At 49.8% G+C, this 18,671-nt stretch overlaps 6 protein-coding genes across 6 annotated transcripts; 2 read left to right on the top strand and 4 right to left on the bottom strand.

Moving 5' to 3' along the window:
- The first annotated feature begins 10 nt into the window (after nucleotides 1-10).
- Nucleotides 11-2,640, top strand: BDV27DRAFT_3224 (histone acetyltransferase NGG1). Its single transcript, XM_032076324.1, has 3 exons — nucleotides 11-853; nucleotides 976-1,424; nucleotides 1,475-2,640. Exons 1-3 carry the CDS (start codon nucleotides 328-330, stop codon nucleotides 2,456-2,458), a joined length of 1,959 nt encoding a protein of 652 aa, XP_031926942.1. The 5' UTR covers nucleotides 11-327; the 3' UTR covers nucleotides 2,459-2,640.
- BDV27DRAFT_3218 (nitrogen permease regulating protein NPR2) lies at nucleotides 2,641-4,827 on the bottom strand. The gene is made up of 4 exons (XM_032076321.1): nucleotides 4,585-4,827; nucleotides 4,089-4,517; nucleotides 3,872-4,008; nucleotides 2,641-3,818 (listed from the first exon to the last, which is right to left on the bottom strand). The coding sequence occupies exons 1-4, from the start codon at nucleotides 4,625-4,627 to the stop codon at nucleotides 2,823-2,825; spliced, it is 1,605 nt and encodes a 534-aa protein (XP_031926941.1). The 5' UTR covers nucleotides 4,628-4,827; the 3' UTR covers nucleotides 2,641-2,822.
- A 745-nt stretch (nucleotides 4,828-5,572) lies between these two features.
- BDV27DRAFT_3207 (uncharacterized protein) lies at nucleotides 5,573-6,975 on the bottom strand. The gene has a single exon (XM_032076318.1). It carries the CDS (start codon nucleotides 6,530-6,532, stop codon nucleotides 5,639-5,641), a length of 894 nt encoding a protein of 297 aa, XP_031926940.1. The 5' UTR covers nucleotides 6,533-6,975; the 3' UTR covers nucleotides 5,573-5,638.
- Nucleotides 6,976-8,310: 1,335 nt separating this feature from the next.
- On the top strand, nucleotides 8,311-11,246 carry BDV27DRAFT_129351 (putative DNA repair protein). The gene is made up of 7 exons (XM_032067175.1): nucleotides 8,311-8,460; nucleotides 8,519-8,536; nucleotides 8,589-8,722; nucleotides 8,789-9,090; nucleotides 9,146-9,414; nucleotides 9,465-10,055; nucleotides 10,105-11,246. Exons 4-7 carry the CDS (start codon nucleotides 9,036-9,038, stop codon nucleotides 11,239-11,241), a joined length of 2,052 nt encoding a protein of 683 aa, XP_031926939.1. The 5' UTR covers nucleotides 8,311-8,460; nucleotides 8,519-8,536; nucleotides 8,589-8,722; nucleotides 8,789-9,035; the 3' UTR covers nucleotides 11,242-11,246.
- Nucleotides 11,247-11,340: 94 nt separating this feature from the next.
- On the bottom strand, nucleotides 11,341-14,698 carry BDV27DRAFT_129349 (urease Ure). Its single transcript, XM_032067174.1, has 6 exons — nucleotides 14,393-14,698; nucleotides 14,224-14,310; nucleotides 13,747-14,151; nucleotides 12,013-13,689; nucleotides 11,897-11,956; nucleotides 11,341-11,837 (listed from the first exon to the last, which is right to left on the bottom strand). The coding sequence occupies exons 1-6, from the start codon at nucleotides 14,411-14,413 to the stop codon at nucleotides 11,577-11,579; spliced, it is 2,511 nt and encodes an 836-aa protein (XP_031926938.1). The 5' UTR covers nucleotides 14,414-14,698; the 3' UTR covers nucleotides 11,341-11,576.
- Nucleotides 14,699-15,258: 560 nt separating this feature from the next.
- On the bottom strand, nucleotides 15,259-17,136 carry BDV27DRAFT_129347 (uncharacterized protein). The gene is made up of 3 exons (XM_032067173.1): nucleotides 16,939-17,136; nucleotides 16,092-16,487; nucleotides 15,259-16,025 (listed from the first exon to the last, which is right to left on the bottom strand). The coding sequence occupies exons 1-3, from the start codon at nucleotides 16,999-17,001 to the stop codon at nucleotides 15,573-15,575; spliced, it is 912 nt and encodes a 303-aa protein (XP_031926937.1). The 5' UTR covers nucleotides 17,002-17,136; the 3' UTR covers nucleotides 15,259-15,572.
- Between the last annotated feature and the right edge of the window lie 1,535 nt (nucleotides 17,137-18,671).

Below are 18,671 nucleotides of genomic sequence, written 5' to 3'. Positions count from 1 at the left end.
TTTTGGCTATCACTGATCAAGATCATCGATTATCTAATCACATGTATTCATGTGACCTCACGTGCCCAATCTGGGGAAACATCGCGATATCCCCGATGATGATGGGGGACAGAAGAGAACACGGCCAGAGCCTATTGCAGGGCTTATCTTCATGGACTGCGACCATTTAACGAAGCGCACTCCATAAACCCTATAAAACGAACGAACTAAACGTCAAACCCCTCCCGGAAATTGAATACTATGGGATATTAAAGCCATCCAAAACAAACATACAGCTACACAGCCCACTTCTCAAGTTTAAACACCTTTTCGGGTCATCATCACATCATGCCCTCCGCAAGCAAAGGAAAAGGCAAAGGCCGTGAAGCGCGCCCCTCTCGAAGCCGAAACACCACACCCAACTCGAGTTTCAGTGCCCCGACCGCCCCTGTATCCAGCTACCTCGACAATGATGTATCGAAACTGCTCGTGCCAGTCACCGCGCAATATGGAGAGATCCTGGATCGGATGGGCGGCGTTGGACCTATTCCCGACTCGAAGTCCCTAGAGACATTGATGGAGCATCTGAAGACACTCAGTCAGCTGGCAGAAGCTCGTAGTGATGCATGCGATGCTGGCATCAGAGAGCTGTCTCAAAAGCGAAAGGAGGTGGTAGAGGAGCCCGAGCACGATGGTGACCGTCCGAAAATGAAGCGCGAAGCTGATGACGAAGAGGAGGAATCGAAAGCGCCCAAAGGAGGGAAATTAAAGAAGCGCAAAGAACGGGGCAGCAGTTCAAAGGAAGATCGCCCGTTAGCTCATGGCGCCCATGAACTTTCTCGACAAGATGGTGCGGAAACCAAAGTGGAGGGTGGTAAGTCGACACTCCTCACATTCACCTTAACCGCAGTCTAGCCCCGTCGCTCATAGGCCGATTCCCTTCGGATTTATGGCACTGCTATGTTGCATCCGCAGGCTAATATTTAATTGCTTTAGCTGCATCGCCTATATCTAAAAAGTCGAAGAGTACTTCGTCACTGTCGCCGCCGGAACCCAATTCCCCCAAAGTGAAGGCTGACACAGAAGCTCAAGCCCCTGGATCACCCATGTCGGACGATAGCTCAGATTCGCATCAGCCTGAGCCAGCTCCAGCTGTGCCACAAATCCAAGTCTTCGGTCCAAATCCCGTGAAATTCGACGATCCGACTATATACCATATACGCGATGTCACTCCCGACATGACCGATGACGAAAGGAAAGAAATCTACAGCGTCACTCGTTTCCCGGCCAGTGATTTAAGTCATATGATGGCTGGTATAGCTCCAGATAAAGACTATAGCAACGCCAAGCCTACAAACCAGGTCAGCGCGAATACATTCCTCGCCTATGTTGAACCATATGTCCGCCCGTTGATGGAGGAAGATATTGCTTTCCTCAAAGAGAAGGTTTGTTCCCTTAGTTGTTGCCAAATACGCCTCGTTGCTAACTCGCACAGGGCGATCGAGCGACACCGTTCATCATGCCTCGACGTGGGAAGAGACACTACAATGAGATCTGGGCCGAGGAGGATGGGCTGATGAATGTTGACCAGAACGGCAACAAGGAACGTCTGCCCTTGAACCAGGGACGTGGAAACATCGATCAGGTGACAGACGAAACTATGGAAACGGACAAGGTCTCAGTTGGCCCATTAGTTAGCCGGCTTTATTCTCTACTACGATACGAACACCGTGCTCCCGACGAAAACCCTGGCGCCAACGGCACAGTCAACGGGGAATTACCGAACGGTTCTTCACTCGGTGACGCAATGGACCTCGACAACCCCATTGGGGGTGACTCAGAAAGCAAACCACAACCTTCCGCGACATCGTTCCCTGATGCATCCCCAAGCGGCTTCAAAGTGCCTGCGGCGAAGCTGGACCACGCCCAACTCGATGAGCGCCTCAAAGCAGAACTCCGTCACGTCGGCTTCCTGGGCGCCGAGGACAATCCTGACTACGACGCCCATTATGACGACGACATCGCTCAGCGACTACGTCTCCTGCAAAGCGAACTGAAGAAGCAGATGATCGTCAACAGTGCCCGAAAAGCAAGACTCTTAGAAATTGCCCGTGAACGCATGGCGTACCAGGAGTACATGACCATCCACGATGATCTCGACTCACAGGTACAACAGGCCTATCTCAAGCGTACCCGGACATTAGGGAAGAGCAAGAAGGGCTCCCAGGCTAAGCACAGGCCAGGCGGAGCTGGCGGCGGCAGCCACGTTGTTAGTGCCGCTGGTGTGGGCCGTCCCGCTATCGGCGACGTCGCTCGTACTCTCATGGACCGACGCAAGCGCTGGCGTGACTGTATCGGACCGATTTTCAAAGATTGCAAGACTTCTGTGCCGAGGAATAATGAGTCTGTCTTTGACCCATCGCTCATGGCTGAGTACGAGAAGGCAGAAGTTGAGGGTTGGGATGAGGAGCAGGAGTGATATTGTCTCTTCCCTTACCCCTCATGCAACTAACCCTATAATGGGTTTATTTTTATTTTTATTTTGAACTTTCCATGTACATTTCAGATGCCCTTTCTAATCTCGGGTACGTTTGCTTTGCATGGTGATCCAAACCGGGGATTGGGTATCATTAAAGTCGTAGGTTTGATTTGAGCGTCGATTATGGGGGCTTTATGTGTTTGGCGTTGGGGGTTTACACTAGATGGAGGGTACATGTTCATCTCAGAATTGCTCAATAGTAACGAAGATTTAAATTTCAAAGATGTTCTCCAATCCAAGGCATTCATTTATTGGGTATCATTAAATCTTAGTAAAGAAACAGATAGGTTTAACCGGAGAAAGATCATCGGTGTATGATTAACACCTCCCCGGGATACCGCTTCAATCTAGCGGTAAACTCCTTTTCGCTAATTTCCAGTTCAGTGCATATTTGATCAAAGCAATGCATTCCATCGAGGTATTTGGACAGAGTCTTATCGTCGATGTAGTCTTCGTCGTCCTCATCTTCGATCACTGTTCCTGGACGACTTCCGCTGTGCACGGAGGTCGAAGGTCCATCATGCTGGTGCGCGGCGATGGGCGCCGAATCATCCCCCACACTTGACGCATAGGGACTATTGGTCCCTGTCCCAGGGCCTCTAGATGATGGACCGGAGTGAGTGTGATAATGGTGGTGATGGTGATATTTCGAGGGTGGAGCGGGACATCCTGTCGCGTAGGCGTATTTGTGCACACGGTATAAGAACCCTTTGATGATGCCAAACGTGATGAAGCGACGAATGTCGATGTGGGCTAGTTGTCTGCTATGATGCATGTACCATTGCTTGACGCTTTGGCCTTGTTTGAGACTGGCGTAAAGCTCGACTAATCCGACTCCGTCAACTACCTCTCTTTCCGGTTGGTCCTCTATTGTCGCGGCCGTACTACCTGGCGCTATGATGGTAGGATCTGGACTAGGGCTCCCGGGACTAACACTTCCATTGCTGCTGGCTATATCGACGCTGGCAGTAGTGCCTGTGACGATTTCACCGAGGGGCGGCCATACAGCGTCTGGGTCGTAGCTTCGGGTAGGATTCGTGAAGGTTGATGCGGCAGCAGGGGATGCAAAGAGTGTGTTGACATAGCGTGCGCATTCTCGCTGCATGTTCTCGTTTGACGCAATCGTGGAGCTAAATTGAGCTGTGGGGGCGTAGATTGCAGAGAATGAAAAGATGTCGAGGAGGAAGAGACAATTGTAGTAGAGCAAGTGTCGGATTGCTCGGCAGGTGAGAGAGAAGTCTGTGTCAGCAAGGATGGAGATTATGCGGATACTGTTGACACCGTTGATGTGCGGGACGATCTGCATCATGTTAAAACTGTGCCAGAGCTATCTTAATGATGTGGGAGGCATACTCGTTGCATCGTGAGATCCCAATTCTCATCCATGAAGGTTTGGTATCGAACAGTGAACAAGGGGACGTGCCAGGCTTTGACAGACGGAGGAGAGGGGTAGATAGGGAACAGCTTGATATTCAACGTGTTTAATTCGTCTGTATCATTCAAGTCAGCAATTTGGCCTCCTTTCATCTACTATACTTCCCCCCCCCCCCCTTTGTAGTAAGGTGCGTACCGATGGGAATCATGCATTCGCAATAGTTATTTAGATCCTCCATCAATGTCTCGCACAAGCTATAAACTTTCCCCTCGCCACTTTTTGAGTGATCCCTGGATAGGAATTGGCCTTGCTCCTCCAACCCATGCATCAGGTCCGCAAGTTTCTGGACCACACTTTTGTACGTGCTAAAATCTTCTTCCTCCGCCAGCACGATGCAAAAATTAAAGATGAATTCGTTGCGGTCATATCGGAGGGATTTCATGCAGATCGGGTAACCAAGTATCCGGTATCCGTTTGTGCAAACCTGCATCAAGTTTCCGCATAGCTCTTGACGGGGAATCACGAAGAAGGAGATGTCGGAAAAGGTCAGGAAGAGGGGCTGCGACGGAGCGGTCGCGGAGGGAACTATCGCGCCATCGGGAACTTGGTGGACGACCTTAGGCCCTAAAAATTGTAGCGATCAATTGACTACCTTGCTTGAAAGCTAAGTGAGGTTGAATGATTTGCTTACCCTCCTGGGTGTCGAACTTGCTGTAGAAGATCGCTTTGATCATGGTGGTTGTAGAGGTAACGAGTGGGAAGTGTTGAGGGAGGGGGGGACGACGGTGGTCGCAAATGCTATAGTAAGCCAGATAGCATCATTTTAAGAGTGTAATTGCATCATAGCATAAGCACATTCTCTGTTACCGGCGCAAAGAATTATGGTGATGTTTTCGGTGTGAAGGAGGTGGAGAGGGAATATCGCGGGGAGCTCTAACTACCTAGAAGTGGAGACTTGAAGAAGCTCCATTACCCCGTGACTGTAACACCCACTTTATCACGAGCAATCTAGATTTATACGGGGAAATCCTCGTGCGACCTAGATCTACAGGTGTAAAAGGGAACATAATGACGCCAAAACTAAGCTTCATTAGCTAGTCATTATTCCTATACAAGGAAGTAGGTAACATGATACACCTAAGCGGAGCCAATCGCCAGTCTCCCTGGCAGCTGTCACTCAAGGAGCCATATCCTATCCTACTGAACAACTTAGTAATCCCAGTGGAGGATAACTTAAGTTAAATATATCGTACCGGAGTAGTTTCCGAGTGCGAGTGAACCGGGAATGGACCGTCAGATTGTTGTTATCAGCCAGGAGACCATGAGGAGACCAAATGACCGAAAAGGAGATGGGACGCAACGGGCTTTTGAAGGCAGAACTACGGATATGAATGTATCTCGGCGAAGTCACTTTCTGGACGAAAAATACCAATGGCCATTTTATGCAATGCTGTAATGAGATACGACATAGACAGGAGGGGTATTAGAGGAATCGACGGGAGGGCTAAACGCAAGGAAATCTATAACAATCAGCGGTCGGGAAAAGTGAGAGAAAGAAGCCTAATCGCGGTCCACAGTAACGATCGAACAGAGTATTACGCCCTGTATAGATAGAGAAAAGAGAGAAGAAACCGCCGCTGATGCGCCATAAATGCACCTAGATGGAAAACATGCCTGCCTGCTAAAACTTGAGAAACTGCAAGGATACGCAAAGAAATCGAACTGAGCATCATTCCGGGTGGGTCTTATCGTGCGGTTCCTGATGGAGAATGAGGAGGGCGTCGAATAGAAGTGCTCGCTGCAAGCAAGCTGGACGTTGGCGGAAGGATGATACGTTCTGAGAGCGACACGGATCGTCTAGCGCCTGTCCTACTACTAAGGTATGGCATGTCATACAAGAAATCCAACGGTTGGCCTCTTCGAATCGCATTGATTACGTCGGCGTAACTTCCTCGCTCGCCAGCTTCCTTCAGCCATTGCTCCCAGTCCTCGTCTAGCGGAACATTGGCGCCTCGTTCGCGGGCGGCACTTGCTGCAAGTAGACGATGATTCAGTTCCACGCCACAGCTTTCCATTTCCTCGTCGCTCGAGTCTTCTTCAACCTTCCGAGGTACATCACAGTCGACACCGCGGTCATCAATGATGTCAGTTACCGGAACGAAATGCTCGCGTGATTCGGCCTTGGCCTCTGGTTCTCGCACCCGTTCTGGACCATCTTCGAAATGAACTTGGATTGAAGGCAGCGGGGATGGTGACGCTGGTCGGACACCATTGGCCGTCGTATCTTGTACCTTGATACCCTCTTCTTTCTCATACCGCTCCCGTGCCGACTTGGTACCTTCCCAGCGACACAGCGAAGATATCTCGGCCTCCGTTAAACCGAGCTCGTCAAAGACTCTAAAAAGTCGGCGATGCCAAGGAAACCGACTCAGCCTCATGCGATGCGGACCATACGAATAATCAAGGCCAGGATATTGAGCTTCAACGGTGTCTAGCGATCCATAGAAAGTCGAGGTTTCGATCCGAACTTCGGGGACGAGGTTACGGGTGATATGAGCGGAGAATGTCGCTGGATCGCTCGTGCGTGGGCGCGGAAAGGTTGCATTGTGCACAATCTGAGCCAGGGAAGGTTTGTGCATGGTGAAGGGACGTCAAACTGTACGATGTTGCGTATGGAGAGTATGCGACAGAAGTGGTGGGTGATTGAACCGTATCAAATGTCCGATAGAAGTTCAAGGGTTGGGGTAAGAGGTAGGGGATCGGGTGAGAGACACGGCTTAAAGGGTTGTTGGTAATTTCCACATGAAGATAAACAAGAAAAAGAGAAAAAGTCCCAGTTGACAGGGATTTAGAACCGCCTGCTATATTTAGGAGAAAAAGGAATAGAAACGGGAAGAGCAAGTGAAATAGCAGCAGATTCCAGATTCCCAACTGCCCTGTTTGCGGAAGGGAGCGAGATGGGGATCGCCAATTCAATAGTAAGAAAATGACGGACAAATAGCGATCTAGAATACCAGATCTCACTAGAGTTTCAGCTGGCTGATTCGCGTCGTCAGGAGAACCTCGGCCAGAAACAACAAATACGGGATCTTCCAATGAGCAAGCGTAGAGATCAATGGGCGGATGTCCAACTCATACAACCGTGCAGTAGTGGTGGGTGATGTGTCAATAGTTCAACTTCTTGCCTATAGATTGGGTGATGGCAATTATCGGGTGGGAAGATTCAGAATCGGACGATGAATGCCTTAGAGGTATGGTGTATGTCGGTAGCCGTCTTCCCTTTCTCTTTCTCTTTTTGTTTTTTTCAATTTTTTCTTTATTATTATTATTATCTTCTCCTTCACAAATGAAAGGACCTTCGTAGCCCCTGGACAGGATAATGTGAAACTTCTCCACGAAGCTTTGGCCTCAGGCACAAGTGGCGACCCAAAGCTAAAAAAAAAAAGAAAAAGAAAAATTTCCGTCTCCTGAACTAGAAGACAGAAATACCCATGACGGTACTTAGTAGGACGAGGAGGATGTCAATCAATGCAGCTGACAGACGAGTGATTGGAAATTATGAATTACTATAGTAGTAGATGAAACTGTGGGAGACAAATTAGAAGAAAAAGAAACCAAAAACGGAGCGAGATGTCTATTATATATGAGAATTTTCATCTGAAAATGAACAATCATGATGTCTGCTGACAACACCGTCATGCATGCATGGAACAGCGCATAAGGAACAACTGCGTGGAGTATTCTTGACTAGCGACTGTGAGTGAGTTAGCCAACTTTAATTCCGGGACAACAGAATAACGCTTCTCCATCCATAGAAGCCCTGAACAAAACAAACGACTGCGTTGGCGAGCGGGTCTCTCATCCACTCTCGCCTCGCGCTGGTCGCCTGCAAGGCCACTTGGTCGACGATCCGACTCCGGTGGCCTAGGTCTCAGGCAGGGGCCCATGTAGGTACTTGAATGGAAGAGTCTTAACGGGGCGAAGAGGCGAAAAGAGCTATTGATAGGACGGTCTAGACACTGGACAGGGAGTACTGTCTTGGGTATCTGGGGTCGTTGCAGTTGTTCCAAAACTGTCAGAGAAAAGAGAGAGGAAAAAAAAAAAAAAAAAAAAAAAAGAAGGATTGTCATTACTAAGTCACCGCTTCGATTAGCGGAGAAGAACGAAAATGACCCATTAGGAAAAGAAGTAGAAGAGATCAACTTAGCAAATCGTAGCAAATCATCTTGTTGTCTTCTCTCTCATTGGCTCACTATGAAGCATGAAGAAGCGGTAAGATTTCCCCAAGAATCGGTCTACGAAATCCGATCCTCCATTGGGGGGGAATTTGGGGTATACCCGGCACTTGTTATACCTGAATTCCCCTCCGCATTCGACACCTCAGGATAACAGGCGGCTAGCCTTATCATCATCATCTGCTTCTTATCGCATGTTCTTCTTTCACGAACTACTAGTACTGGTTTAACCGTCCACTCCGAAAGTACCAATTCATTTACTAGAATGACTTAATATATACCCTTTCGGTTGTAATATTCCCCAATGTCTACCTTTGACGGGATCGTCCAAGGTACGTGTGGATGATCAATTGCTTCAGAATTCATTATAAAACCTAATAATCCGGGTAGAATTTCCATATATTCAGAGTGAGCAACACTACCAAACAATGTAAAAGGTCATCGCTACTAAAAGACAAAGTTGACTACTTTCGCAAAAACCCAGAGAGGCCTCCTCCACTGGCCGGCTTTCTTAGCCATGTCCACAGCGATCATCTCCAGGGTTTGGAGTCCTTCCGAGCTCCATTCATCTACTGTTCGGCAGCAACTAGAGAGGTATTGATTCATCATTTCACCCCTACCCCTACCCTGAACACATGTGGTACTGATTTCATTCCATAGCTACTCTTACACATCGAGAAATATCCTCACCGCATGAATTTCAGTAGAGGCATCCTTGAATCCCGGAAGTTGCATTACAAACATCTATCCAAACTTTTAGTAACTTGTCTCGCCATGATACTCTCTTCTCCCTACTAATATCACATAGCGGCCGATCCCTCTAAACACGCCGACGGAGATCGAACTTACCCCTCGGCTCTCCATCCGAGTTACCCTACTAGACGCCAATCACTGTACAGGCGCGGTGATGTTTCTCATCGAAGGTAGTGGAAAATCCGTTCTCTACACCGGCGACATTCGTGGTATGTATCCTCACAAAGCACCTAGTCGATGATCCATAGCTCTGACAAAGAACAGCGGAGTCTTGGTGGGTCAACAGTCTTATCCGACATCCGGTTCTCATTCCCTACACTCTAGGTGGAAAGCGATTGGATAAGATCTATCTCGACAGTACATTTGCCCGCCACTCGTCTATATACCGTACATTTCCATCCAAGGCAAAAGGATTAGCAGAACTTCTGCAGAAAGTCGCATCCTATCCAGAGGACACTATCTTCTACTTCCGAGCATGGACTTTCGGATATGAGGAAGTCTGGATGGCACTTTCTGCTGCTCTCAATTCAAAGGTATATATGTGTTACGTCCCCAATACTTTGATTTTATGCCAACAGAACAGGTCCATGTGGATCGGTACCAAAGAGGTCTGTATAGGTCGCTCGTTCCCACTCAACAGGGGACCGGCGAAGCATCTGCCCTTTGTGGCTTTGAGCTCGGGAATAGATTTGTTCCTGGCTGTTTGAGTGAAGACGAAGGGTGTCGCATCCATAGTTGTGAGCCAGGCGTACAATGTTCGGCCATTTCTTCGAAGAACCCGGTTCATATAATCCCGATCGTTAGTCGAACGAATGATGGCTCGGAAATACCCGAAGTTGGAGCTGGAGGCGGAGGTGGTGACCTGTATCAGATTCATGAGCTCGAAATCCCGAACGAGCTTTCACTAGAGCAGCTAGAGAAACTCTGTCTCGAAAGCATTCACGATCCTCAAATACTCTCGGAGACGCGAGAGGCGTTCATTGAGGCATGCAAGTCCAGCAGTAAAGCACTCCAGCTTGATAGCTATGGGATGAAAGATGATCATGATATACCCCTGGAAAATCTAGTTAACATCCTCAGCCGGGGCCGTTTCCGCGACAAAATTTGGTCCGATAACAACCAGGTATCCACAGGACAACATGATAGGCTAGGAAATCGGCTCCCAGGAGTTATTGTAAGTGGGTTTGCATAAACTGAATCAAATATGCTCTAACATCTGGTAGCACTTTCCATATTCGCGCCACTCATCCTACGCAGAATTATGCGAGCTGGTCTCCGCATTCAAACCAAAAGACATATGTCCTTGTACAGTTGACCCTCTAACATGGGATGAGGACGTCTCCATGCAAAGTCTCTTCGGCCATCTGTGCACAGGAACGGAATTCACCCACGACCATCACATGCGAGACATGCTGGAAAACGACGAAGACCTTCGCTCAAGAAAACGAACTCGCTACGAAGAACCCGCGTCACAATCAAGCCAGCTACCCAGTAATCGCGATGGCATACCCAGAACCACAATAGATTTCACCACTGGAAACCCCGACGACGATACAAGCTCAGATAGAAGAGCACCAGATCACACCAATTCACCACTAGAAACAACTAGCGCACAGCCGCAACCAAGACTCCACAAACCCCACCCTGCAAAATCAAGTATATTCTCATCATCACATTCATCTTCAGGCCGCATCCCTATGCCATCATCCCTAGAGACTATCCAAGACAACAACCAAGCAGTAGACTCGCGACTCTCCACCGAAGATTCAACCCGGACAGCAGAAAAAGCCAGACGAAACGAGGTCCGCCAAGCATGGCACTTCCTGAATAACGCTCGCTCTGACCAAACTCCATTTCACCTTGGTTCTCTCCCCTCTTCATGGTCTACCGAAGAAGACAAGGACCCCGAGTACCAGAGGAAGACCACTGCAGAAGAAGAGATATCGCATCACATTGTGCAGCAATCTAACAATGGCCCCGGCATCGACGTCGACGTTCATATCACAGACCACAACATCGAGGATCCAGAGCCAGGGCCAGAAAGCCAATTCAGCCACTCACTCTCCCTTTCCTCTTCCGCCTTTGCATCCCAAGAACAGCCGTTGGAGCCAGCCAGTGATATGTGTTTCGATGGTGCATTTGATGAGCATATCGAAGCTCGAGAACAAGTAGAGGTTCAGACTGCGGCGTCTTTATCAACAGATGCCCGGACGGCCAATACCCTAAAGAGAAGCAGCAGCTCGTCCCGAGTACGGAGAGCCGCGTATCTAGCTGCTAAAGCGGATAGTTACGAGGCCTGGGCGTCTATGGAGCTTGTTTCGGCGGGTAATAATCACACAGAAGAGGAGATCGAGCTATAATTTTGAACCCGTTGAGTTTACAAAGGTATGAGGATTATTGTCCTGTATAACTGAGATACATAGATAATTATAAGAAACACCAAGTTATTGATTATAAGGAAAAAAAAAAAAATAATAAGATGGATATCATTACACACATTCATAACACATGCTAATTAATATGTACACATCTTCCGAAATGCAAAAGAAACCAACCTATACCCTAATCTATACAAAGAGAAAGTTAAGAAAGGAAATGTGCCAAAACACGCGCACGCATACAGGTTAGGTATCTCAACACAAGCAGAAACGAAAATACAAAGTCAAAGGAGAGAGAAAGGGAATTTTATCATCGTCTAGTAAACGAAAAAGTCTTGCGTAAGCGGTAAGCTTGTCGCGGGTTGAGCGTCGCAAAGTACACCGTCGGCTTCGACGGCGTAACTTTCCGCATCGACGTGCATCTTGGGCATGGTGTCGTTGTATTTCATGTTGGCTTTGCCGATGTTGCGGCAGTTCTTGACGGCTTCGATACGCTTCTTGATTCCGTAGGATTGGACGGTGCCGGCGTCGATGGAGGCTTGGGAGACGAACATGATTGAGGTGCTGGGGACGTAGGCCTGGGATATCATGTTAGAAGGGATTGCTGGGGAGGACAGGAGGAGTGAGGGGCACTTACTCCGAACATGGGACGCATGATGATCGGTTCGATAGTGGGAATGGATCCATTTGGATCACCCTGAAAAGCATATTAGTTGTCTTGTTTTATGTTGAGAAGAAATGATTTATGCTTACCATCTGTGCAGCGGTAATCATTCCGCTCTTCATGATTTGGGTAGGCTTGGTACCGAAAGAACTGGGGTGCCAGATAACCAAATCCGCAATTTTGCCGACCTCCACGCTGCCAATCATGTGGGACATGCCCTGGGCAATGGCTGGGTTGATAGTGTACTTGCTGATGTACCTCTTGACTCGGAAGTTGTCTGCGCCTGTGCCTTCGTCCTCCTTCAGCGGGCCACGCTGCTCCTTGTTCTTATGCGCTGTGTTCCATGTCCGTAGGATCACTTCACCACAGCGACCCATAGCCTGCGAGTCCGAGGACATCATGCTGATAGCGCCAAGATCATGGAGGACATCTTCGGCGGCGATGGTCTCGGCACGGATACGACTCTCGGCAAACGCAACGTCCTCGGCAATGTTCTTGGACAAGTGATGGCACACCATCAACATGTCAAGATGCTCATCGAGAGTGTTCATCGTGAATGGACGAGTGGGGTTGGTGCTACTGGGAAGAACGTTCGGGTGCTCAACGACGGAGATGATATCAGGGGCATGGCCACCACCGGCTCCTTCCGTGTGATAGGTGTGAATTGTGCGGTTCTTGAAGGCTTCAATCGTTTGTTCCACGAAACCAGACTCATTCAGGGTATCGGTGTGGATCATGCACTGCACGTCGTACTTGTCGCACATATCCAGGCAGGTATCAATGGCCGCAGGTGTGGAACCCCAGTCTTCATGGAGCTTCAGTCCCGCTGCGCCGGCCGTGATTTGTTCCTCAATGCTGATTCCACCACAGTCGTTTCCTTTACCGGTGATACCCACGTTGATGGGGAGGTGATCGCAAGCCTGGATCATCTGGCGCATATGGTTGGGGCCCGGGGTGCAAGTAGTCGCGTTCGAACCTGTCGAGGGGCCAGTTCCTCCACCCAAGAATGTAGTGATTCCAGAAGCCAGCGCTTCATCCACCTGCTGAGGACAGATGAAATGGATATGGGTATCGAACCCTCCAGCGGTGATAATCTTGTTCTCACCGGCAACCACGTCCGTCGAGGCGCCGACGACCATTTCCGGGTGCACACCGTCCATAATATCGGGGTTTCCAGCCTTGCCAATGCCGACGATGATACCGTTCTTGATTCCAATATCGGCCTTGTAGATACCGGACCAGTCGATAATCAGCGCGTTCGTGATAACCGTGTCTAAGCAGTGTTGGTGGGACTTGTCTGACGATTGGCCCATTCCATCTCGGATAGTCTTGCCTCCACCAAAACTGCACTCGTCACCGTGAGATGTATAATCCTTTTCAACCCTGACCCACAGGTTTGTCAATCCCAAGCGAACCAGGTCGCCAGTGGTAGGGCCAAACATCCGAGCGTAGGCCTCTCGGTCCATCGTGAACGGGGTAACGAGGGCGGCATCCGCAGTGGGTTCAGCAATGTGAGCGAAACCGTCAGCTTGCAGACGCAGCATGATCTCGTCCACTCTGCTCAGATCGACCTTGCCCGAGGCAATGAAGTTACCTCCCTTGATAATGCGATGGCCCGCGATTTCCACAAGCGTCACAGTCTTGGTGTCTCCAGGTTCGAATCGTACAGATGTTCCTGCAGGAATATCTAGGCGATAACCATACGCGCGGAGACGATCAAAATGCAATTGCGGGTTGACTTCAATGAAATGATAGTGGGACCCAACCTACAAGTTCATCATATATGAGTCCCGTACCATGCGAAGGGACCGGAATGCACTCACCTGAATTGGCCGATCGCCCTTACTCATCACCTTGAGCCTGATTCTCCGTCGTCCCTCGTTCAACGTAATGCGCTCATTCTTCACGGGAATGACAGCACCGGGCATCTTCTCGGGCTCATAGTCGTTCGGATCCGGATCAGGGAACGCGTCCGCCGGGGGGATCGGAAGGAAACTCCCGTATAGAGCCTTCTCCAAGTCTCCTTCGTCGCTACTGATTGGGTGGTGGACCGTTACGAGGTATGTGCCGGTAGGGAACGTGCCTTCGACCTGTAATTCTATAAGGGTGGAAACAACGGACGGCAAGACATGACGACGACCAAGCATGGTCTTGCCGATGGACATCAAATCGGCCACGGAGTAGAGGCCATCGCGGATGAGCTCCTGTATGTTCGAGGATATCAAAGCCTAAACAGCTGATGTCAGTTCCATGCTGGTCCACTTCGATGGATACGCAACTGAGAATGGGCGATGACATACCACTGCCTCTGCATGGTTCAATCGCACACCACGTGCGAGACGCCGTTGGGCCAAGAAGCCCAATTGCGAGATCGCAAGTTTATCGAGCTACCGGAGCCACCAATGTCAGATTTAATATAATCTTTTTATAGATCTAGATCTCCCCGACGGATCCCTGTTTAGAACGTACCTCCTTAGGAATGAGGTGCATCTTCGCCGACAGTAGTTTAAAAGCGGAGCTAAATCGTTGTCTCTTGGCCTGCGAATCACCAACGCTGTAAAAAATCCAGCAGCAGGCGATCGGGAGCTGATAGGCCAATCAGTGGACAGGGAGTGGATGACAAAGGGAAAAAATTAATAAAAAGAAAGGAAAAAGACTGGATCCGATGCGACCGGGGGGAACCGAGAGGAGTATGCACGCGACCAATGACCAGTGTAATTTCACAGTTCTCTTTTGGGAAGGGTGTAGGGATTGTGATATCACACGGCGATGACCTTCTCTGGGGCAGGGAGACCGGAGGCGACATGCACGAGGGGATTCCGGGGCGGGTTTTATAAATGAAGCCCAAAGGCAAAAGCGAAGGCCGGATGTTGATGTGGGGTTTCGCCGAGATACGCTGCCGGCATTGCTGATAAGGGTTACCTTTCGGCCTATGGTTGGCCGTGTCCAATTGACTATTCATTCATCAATTTGACTAACAGCTTTTTTTGGAGGGGGAGGATTTCTGGAACGATAGAAATCCTGCACGAACCGTGCCGGCTAACCGTTCGATCGATAGCCACGGACCATTCCATGGAATCCAGACTCTAGACTCACCCTACTGCAACCTCACCCCTGCATGTCTGGGGTATGCCGAAACATCCTGCATTCTCGCGTGGCCTTGGAAAATCAGAATCCCTCCCATTCGGGTATATTAGGAATCCTGTTTCCGGTATCGTGTCAATTTTACAGTCATGGAAATGAACTGATGGAGAAAGTGACAAGAAGCAAGAGAGTTTCCACATTACCCGTAAAGTATTTTTCGGTTTACCGCCCAAAGAAACTTGAAAACGAACTGCTATTCAAATTGCTTCCATTTTAACTTTCGCTAAGATCAATCAGAAAGATATCCATTTTCCCTTTGAGCAAGCTAGACCTAAAAGCAAACCGAAGCTCCTGAAAATAATAGATCAAAAGAAAAGTTAAAAAGAAAGAGGACTCCAAACTGCCCTACCCCAGAGCACCTAACCAGTAACCCGGCTGCAAATAGCACTGTATGTTACAGGGACCACTGAGTACGGTTCAATTCCCAAAAACAACATAGATGCGCCAAATGTCTGTACAGCAATCCACCACCACAATGTCCAAAGATGCACACGTAATATCACCTTTACTCGTCAGCAGCAGCCTCGCTCTTGCGCTTCTTCTTGCCACGCTTGTTCTCTGTCGCAGCCGCCTTGCGAGCCGATGCGGGGGTCTCCTCCTGCACCTTCTTCTCCCTCGAAGCGGGAGTGCGCGTCCTCTTCTTCTCGGGTGATGCCTTCTTGGTATCCGCAGGAGAGGCGGCCTCCTTGGCAGCCTTAGCAGCCTCGCTGCGGCGACGCTTGCCAGCGCGTGGAGGGGTAGGCTCCCGGACTGGTTCGGGCTCCTCCTCCTCCTCTTCCTCTTCCTCCTCCTCTTCTTCTTCCTCTTCCTCTTCAGCAGGGGTGGTTTCCGCACGGTCCGCCTCCTGTTGCAGCTGGTTGGCGGCCTTTGCGTCATCACTGTAAGGAAGACCAGCCTTGTAGGCCTTCATCTTCTCCTTGTAGACTGCAAGATTGTCCGCATAAATCTTCTTCCAGTGCTACGTACCGCGCTGGTTAGTCACGGCGACGCGACGAGTTGGGGGCCTGCGGAAGAGAACACTTACCTCCTTCTCCTCTTCGGGCATCTCGGCCCAGCGGCGGGTACCCTCTTCAGAGACATCCTTTGGCTTGGCATTGGGTCCCATTTCCTCGCCAATCTCGGCACGGTTGTGCTTCATGTAAAGGAAGAAAGGAGTCAAGGCGCGCTTGGGCGCATTGGGGTCCGGGGGAGCGCGCTTGCGCTTCTTCTTCTCGCCCACTTCGGACTTTGCGCCGGGGCTAGTAGCGCGAGCACCGCCGAGGGCGCCCAGCAAACCGCTTTCATAGAGCGAGTTAGTGATGCTGGCGATGTTCCCAATGTCGACCGTGGGGCCACGGTTTAGTACGGTGTTCGCATGGTTAATATAAGCCTCCGACAGCTTGGAGACGGCCGCCTGGAGTTGCGCGAGACTAACGATCACCTGCGCGTACGTTAGTTGAGCTTGGGGGAAAGAAGCGACAGCGCGGATGCCAGAGGTAGCCGCATTGACGGAATTAGTAGCGCGGGCGATAGAAGTAATAAGGTCCAATGACAACTGACCTCGATCAGGGATCGAGGCGCGTTTAGTCATTGTGAAGGGTGTGTGGAGAAACAAGCTCGATCAAGGTAAACAACGGAACAAGCACGAGATCAAGTTACGGGTAATGTCAAGAATTGATCCGACGTGAAGCTACCCAGGTTGGTTTAATGGTAATTTACAAACATGAAATGTAAGTTGCAAGGGGAATTCCAAAGGGGGGGGGGGAGAGGAGTAAGCCACAAAGCGGGCGTGGTTGTTGTAGGACGCGTGATGAGCAGGGAGAAGACCTGAGCGCTGCGCCGGACACCCCAGTCGGGCGCGACCGGCGGACAGTAAACAAGGGGCGACTTACGCTATCGCGGGTTCTAGTGAAATCGTCAACGTTGACGGTGACGGTGTCGTCTTTGCGCGACATGACTCAAGAGACAGTGAAACTTCACTGAGAAAGAAATTTCGGATAATTTTTGCTTTTGGTGAGAAGGGCACGGAGAAAAAGAGAGAGAGAGAGAGAAAGAGAAGAGAAGACTATTGGGTTTTAGTAAGAGGGAAAAAAGAAAAAGAAAATTTCGCTAGCGGGGTCGCGGTAGAGGGGGGGAATAGACCCTACTAAATAGTGGGCGCTGAAGGGCGCTGAAAGCCTGAAGTGCTGCTGAGTCGCTGTTTTAGGCTTAGGGGCCCTAGGACAGTGGGCTCGGGGAGCTCACTAGTGTGCTTCAAGCCTTGTCGAGGTGCTGGCAATCTTCAACAGAGCTCCCGTTACTACTACTAGTAGTACTACTAGTAGTCTCCCGTAGGATTCTGCGACCGCCGGGGCCGCAGGGTGCTGAGTCTTCCTGTCCCTCCGTTAAGCGCCGGCCAACTCTCGGTTGCACTGCAGTGCAGCCTGTCCCGGTCCTAGTATTCTCTTCCTTCCTTCCTTCCTTCCCCCCCGCGCCGCCAGAAGGCCTACACATGCTAACCCGGGTGCCGGGCGCCTACTCAAGTCTCAAGGCTTCGTCGTTTGCCCCCTCCCCTGGGGTCGCACACCAAGAATACTTGAAACCCACTAGTGCTGTGCCTACGGTGTTCAATGTCCACTCCCAAAGTCGCCAACAGATTTTGTTTGCAATGCGTAACCAACACACACCACCCCCGTCTATCCACTGCACAGCCCGGGATTTTTGGTAGTATTTGTTTTGACCTTTTTTCTTGGATTGATTAATCGACCCATGTTTGGGTGGGCAAATAAAAAAAATAATGTATATATGAAGAGTAGGACTCTTCATTTTTCCTTCTCTTCTCTCTTCTTTTCTCTTCTCTTTTTTTTTTTTTTACTTTCTTTGTACCTTTGTTTGAACTTCGTCAACACGTTGTCGTGTCCCGGGTAGAGCTGGAGTACTTTTGTTTTGCCCCTCCATGGATGCGCTCGCGAGAGCTACAGAGCTACTGTGCTGTACCCCGCTGCACCCGACAATGATTCGCATCTACTGAGGCGCTTTCTGCTTTCTTTCCCTCACCACGCTTTTTCTCTGGTATATTCTTGAGGATTTTTGCTAGACGAATAAAAAGTTGAACCGGTTAATTCAACTCGGAAACGCACAAGTAACAGATAACAGAACTCAAATGGAAAGGTTTCGACCGAACTTTGGACAGGCGCATTAGCCCACGCAACACTGACGAAAGGTTCTGCCTGATTTGGAGGTACCCCTACAGTGCCTCCAACGAATGTAGTTGATTTTGCAATCCTAGAACCTGTGATTGGATTAACTAACGGATGCCATAGATGGACTACAGTCCCAAGTTCAACATTCTTTATTCTACATTCTATTCTGAGGGTAAGAACACGAGGCCATCGCTATCCGCTTCACGCCCTCACAGTCTTTGGGGGAAGGGTAAACAAATGGCGCACGTCGCCACAGGTCTTTCGGGGCGGTCGCTAACCAACATGACATGACATAATGCCTAAGCGGGTCTCGACCCTGGCCGCTTACTTTTCGCCTTCACCACAGCGGACACCCCCCCAATCAAATGGCGGTCTACCCTCCTGTCCCTCCAGGATGTCCCGGGCTTCCTGCACCCTCTTGCACAAATGGGGGTCTGCAGAGT

This window comes from Aspergillus caelatus (genome assembly GCF_009193585.1).
Source record: "Aspergillus caelatus strain CBS 763.97 unplaced genomic scaffold BDV27scaffold_103, whole genome shotgun sequence".
Classification (NCBI taxonomy): Eukaryota; Fungi; Ascomycota; class Eurotiomycetes; order Eurotiales; family Aspergillaceae; genus Aspergillus; species Aspergillus caelatus.
The sequence above is the reverse complement of the archived record's forward strand: the minus strand, read 5'-3'. Positions and strand labels throughout refer to the sequence as shown.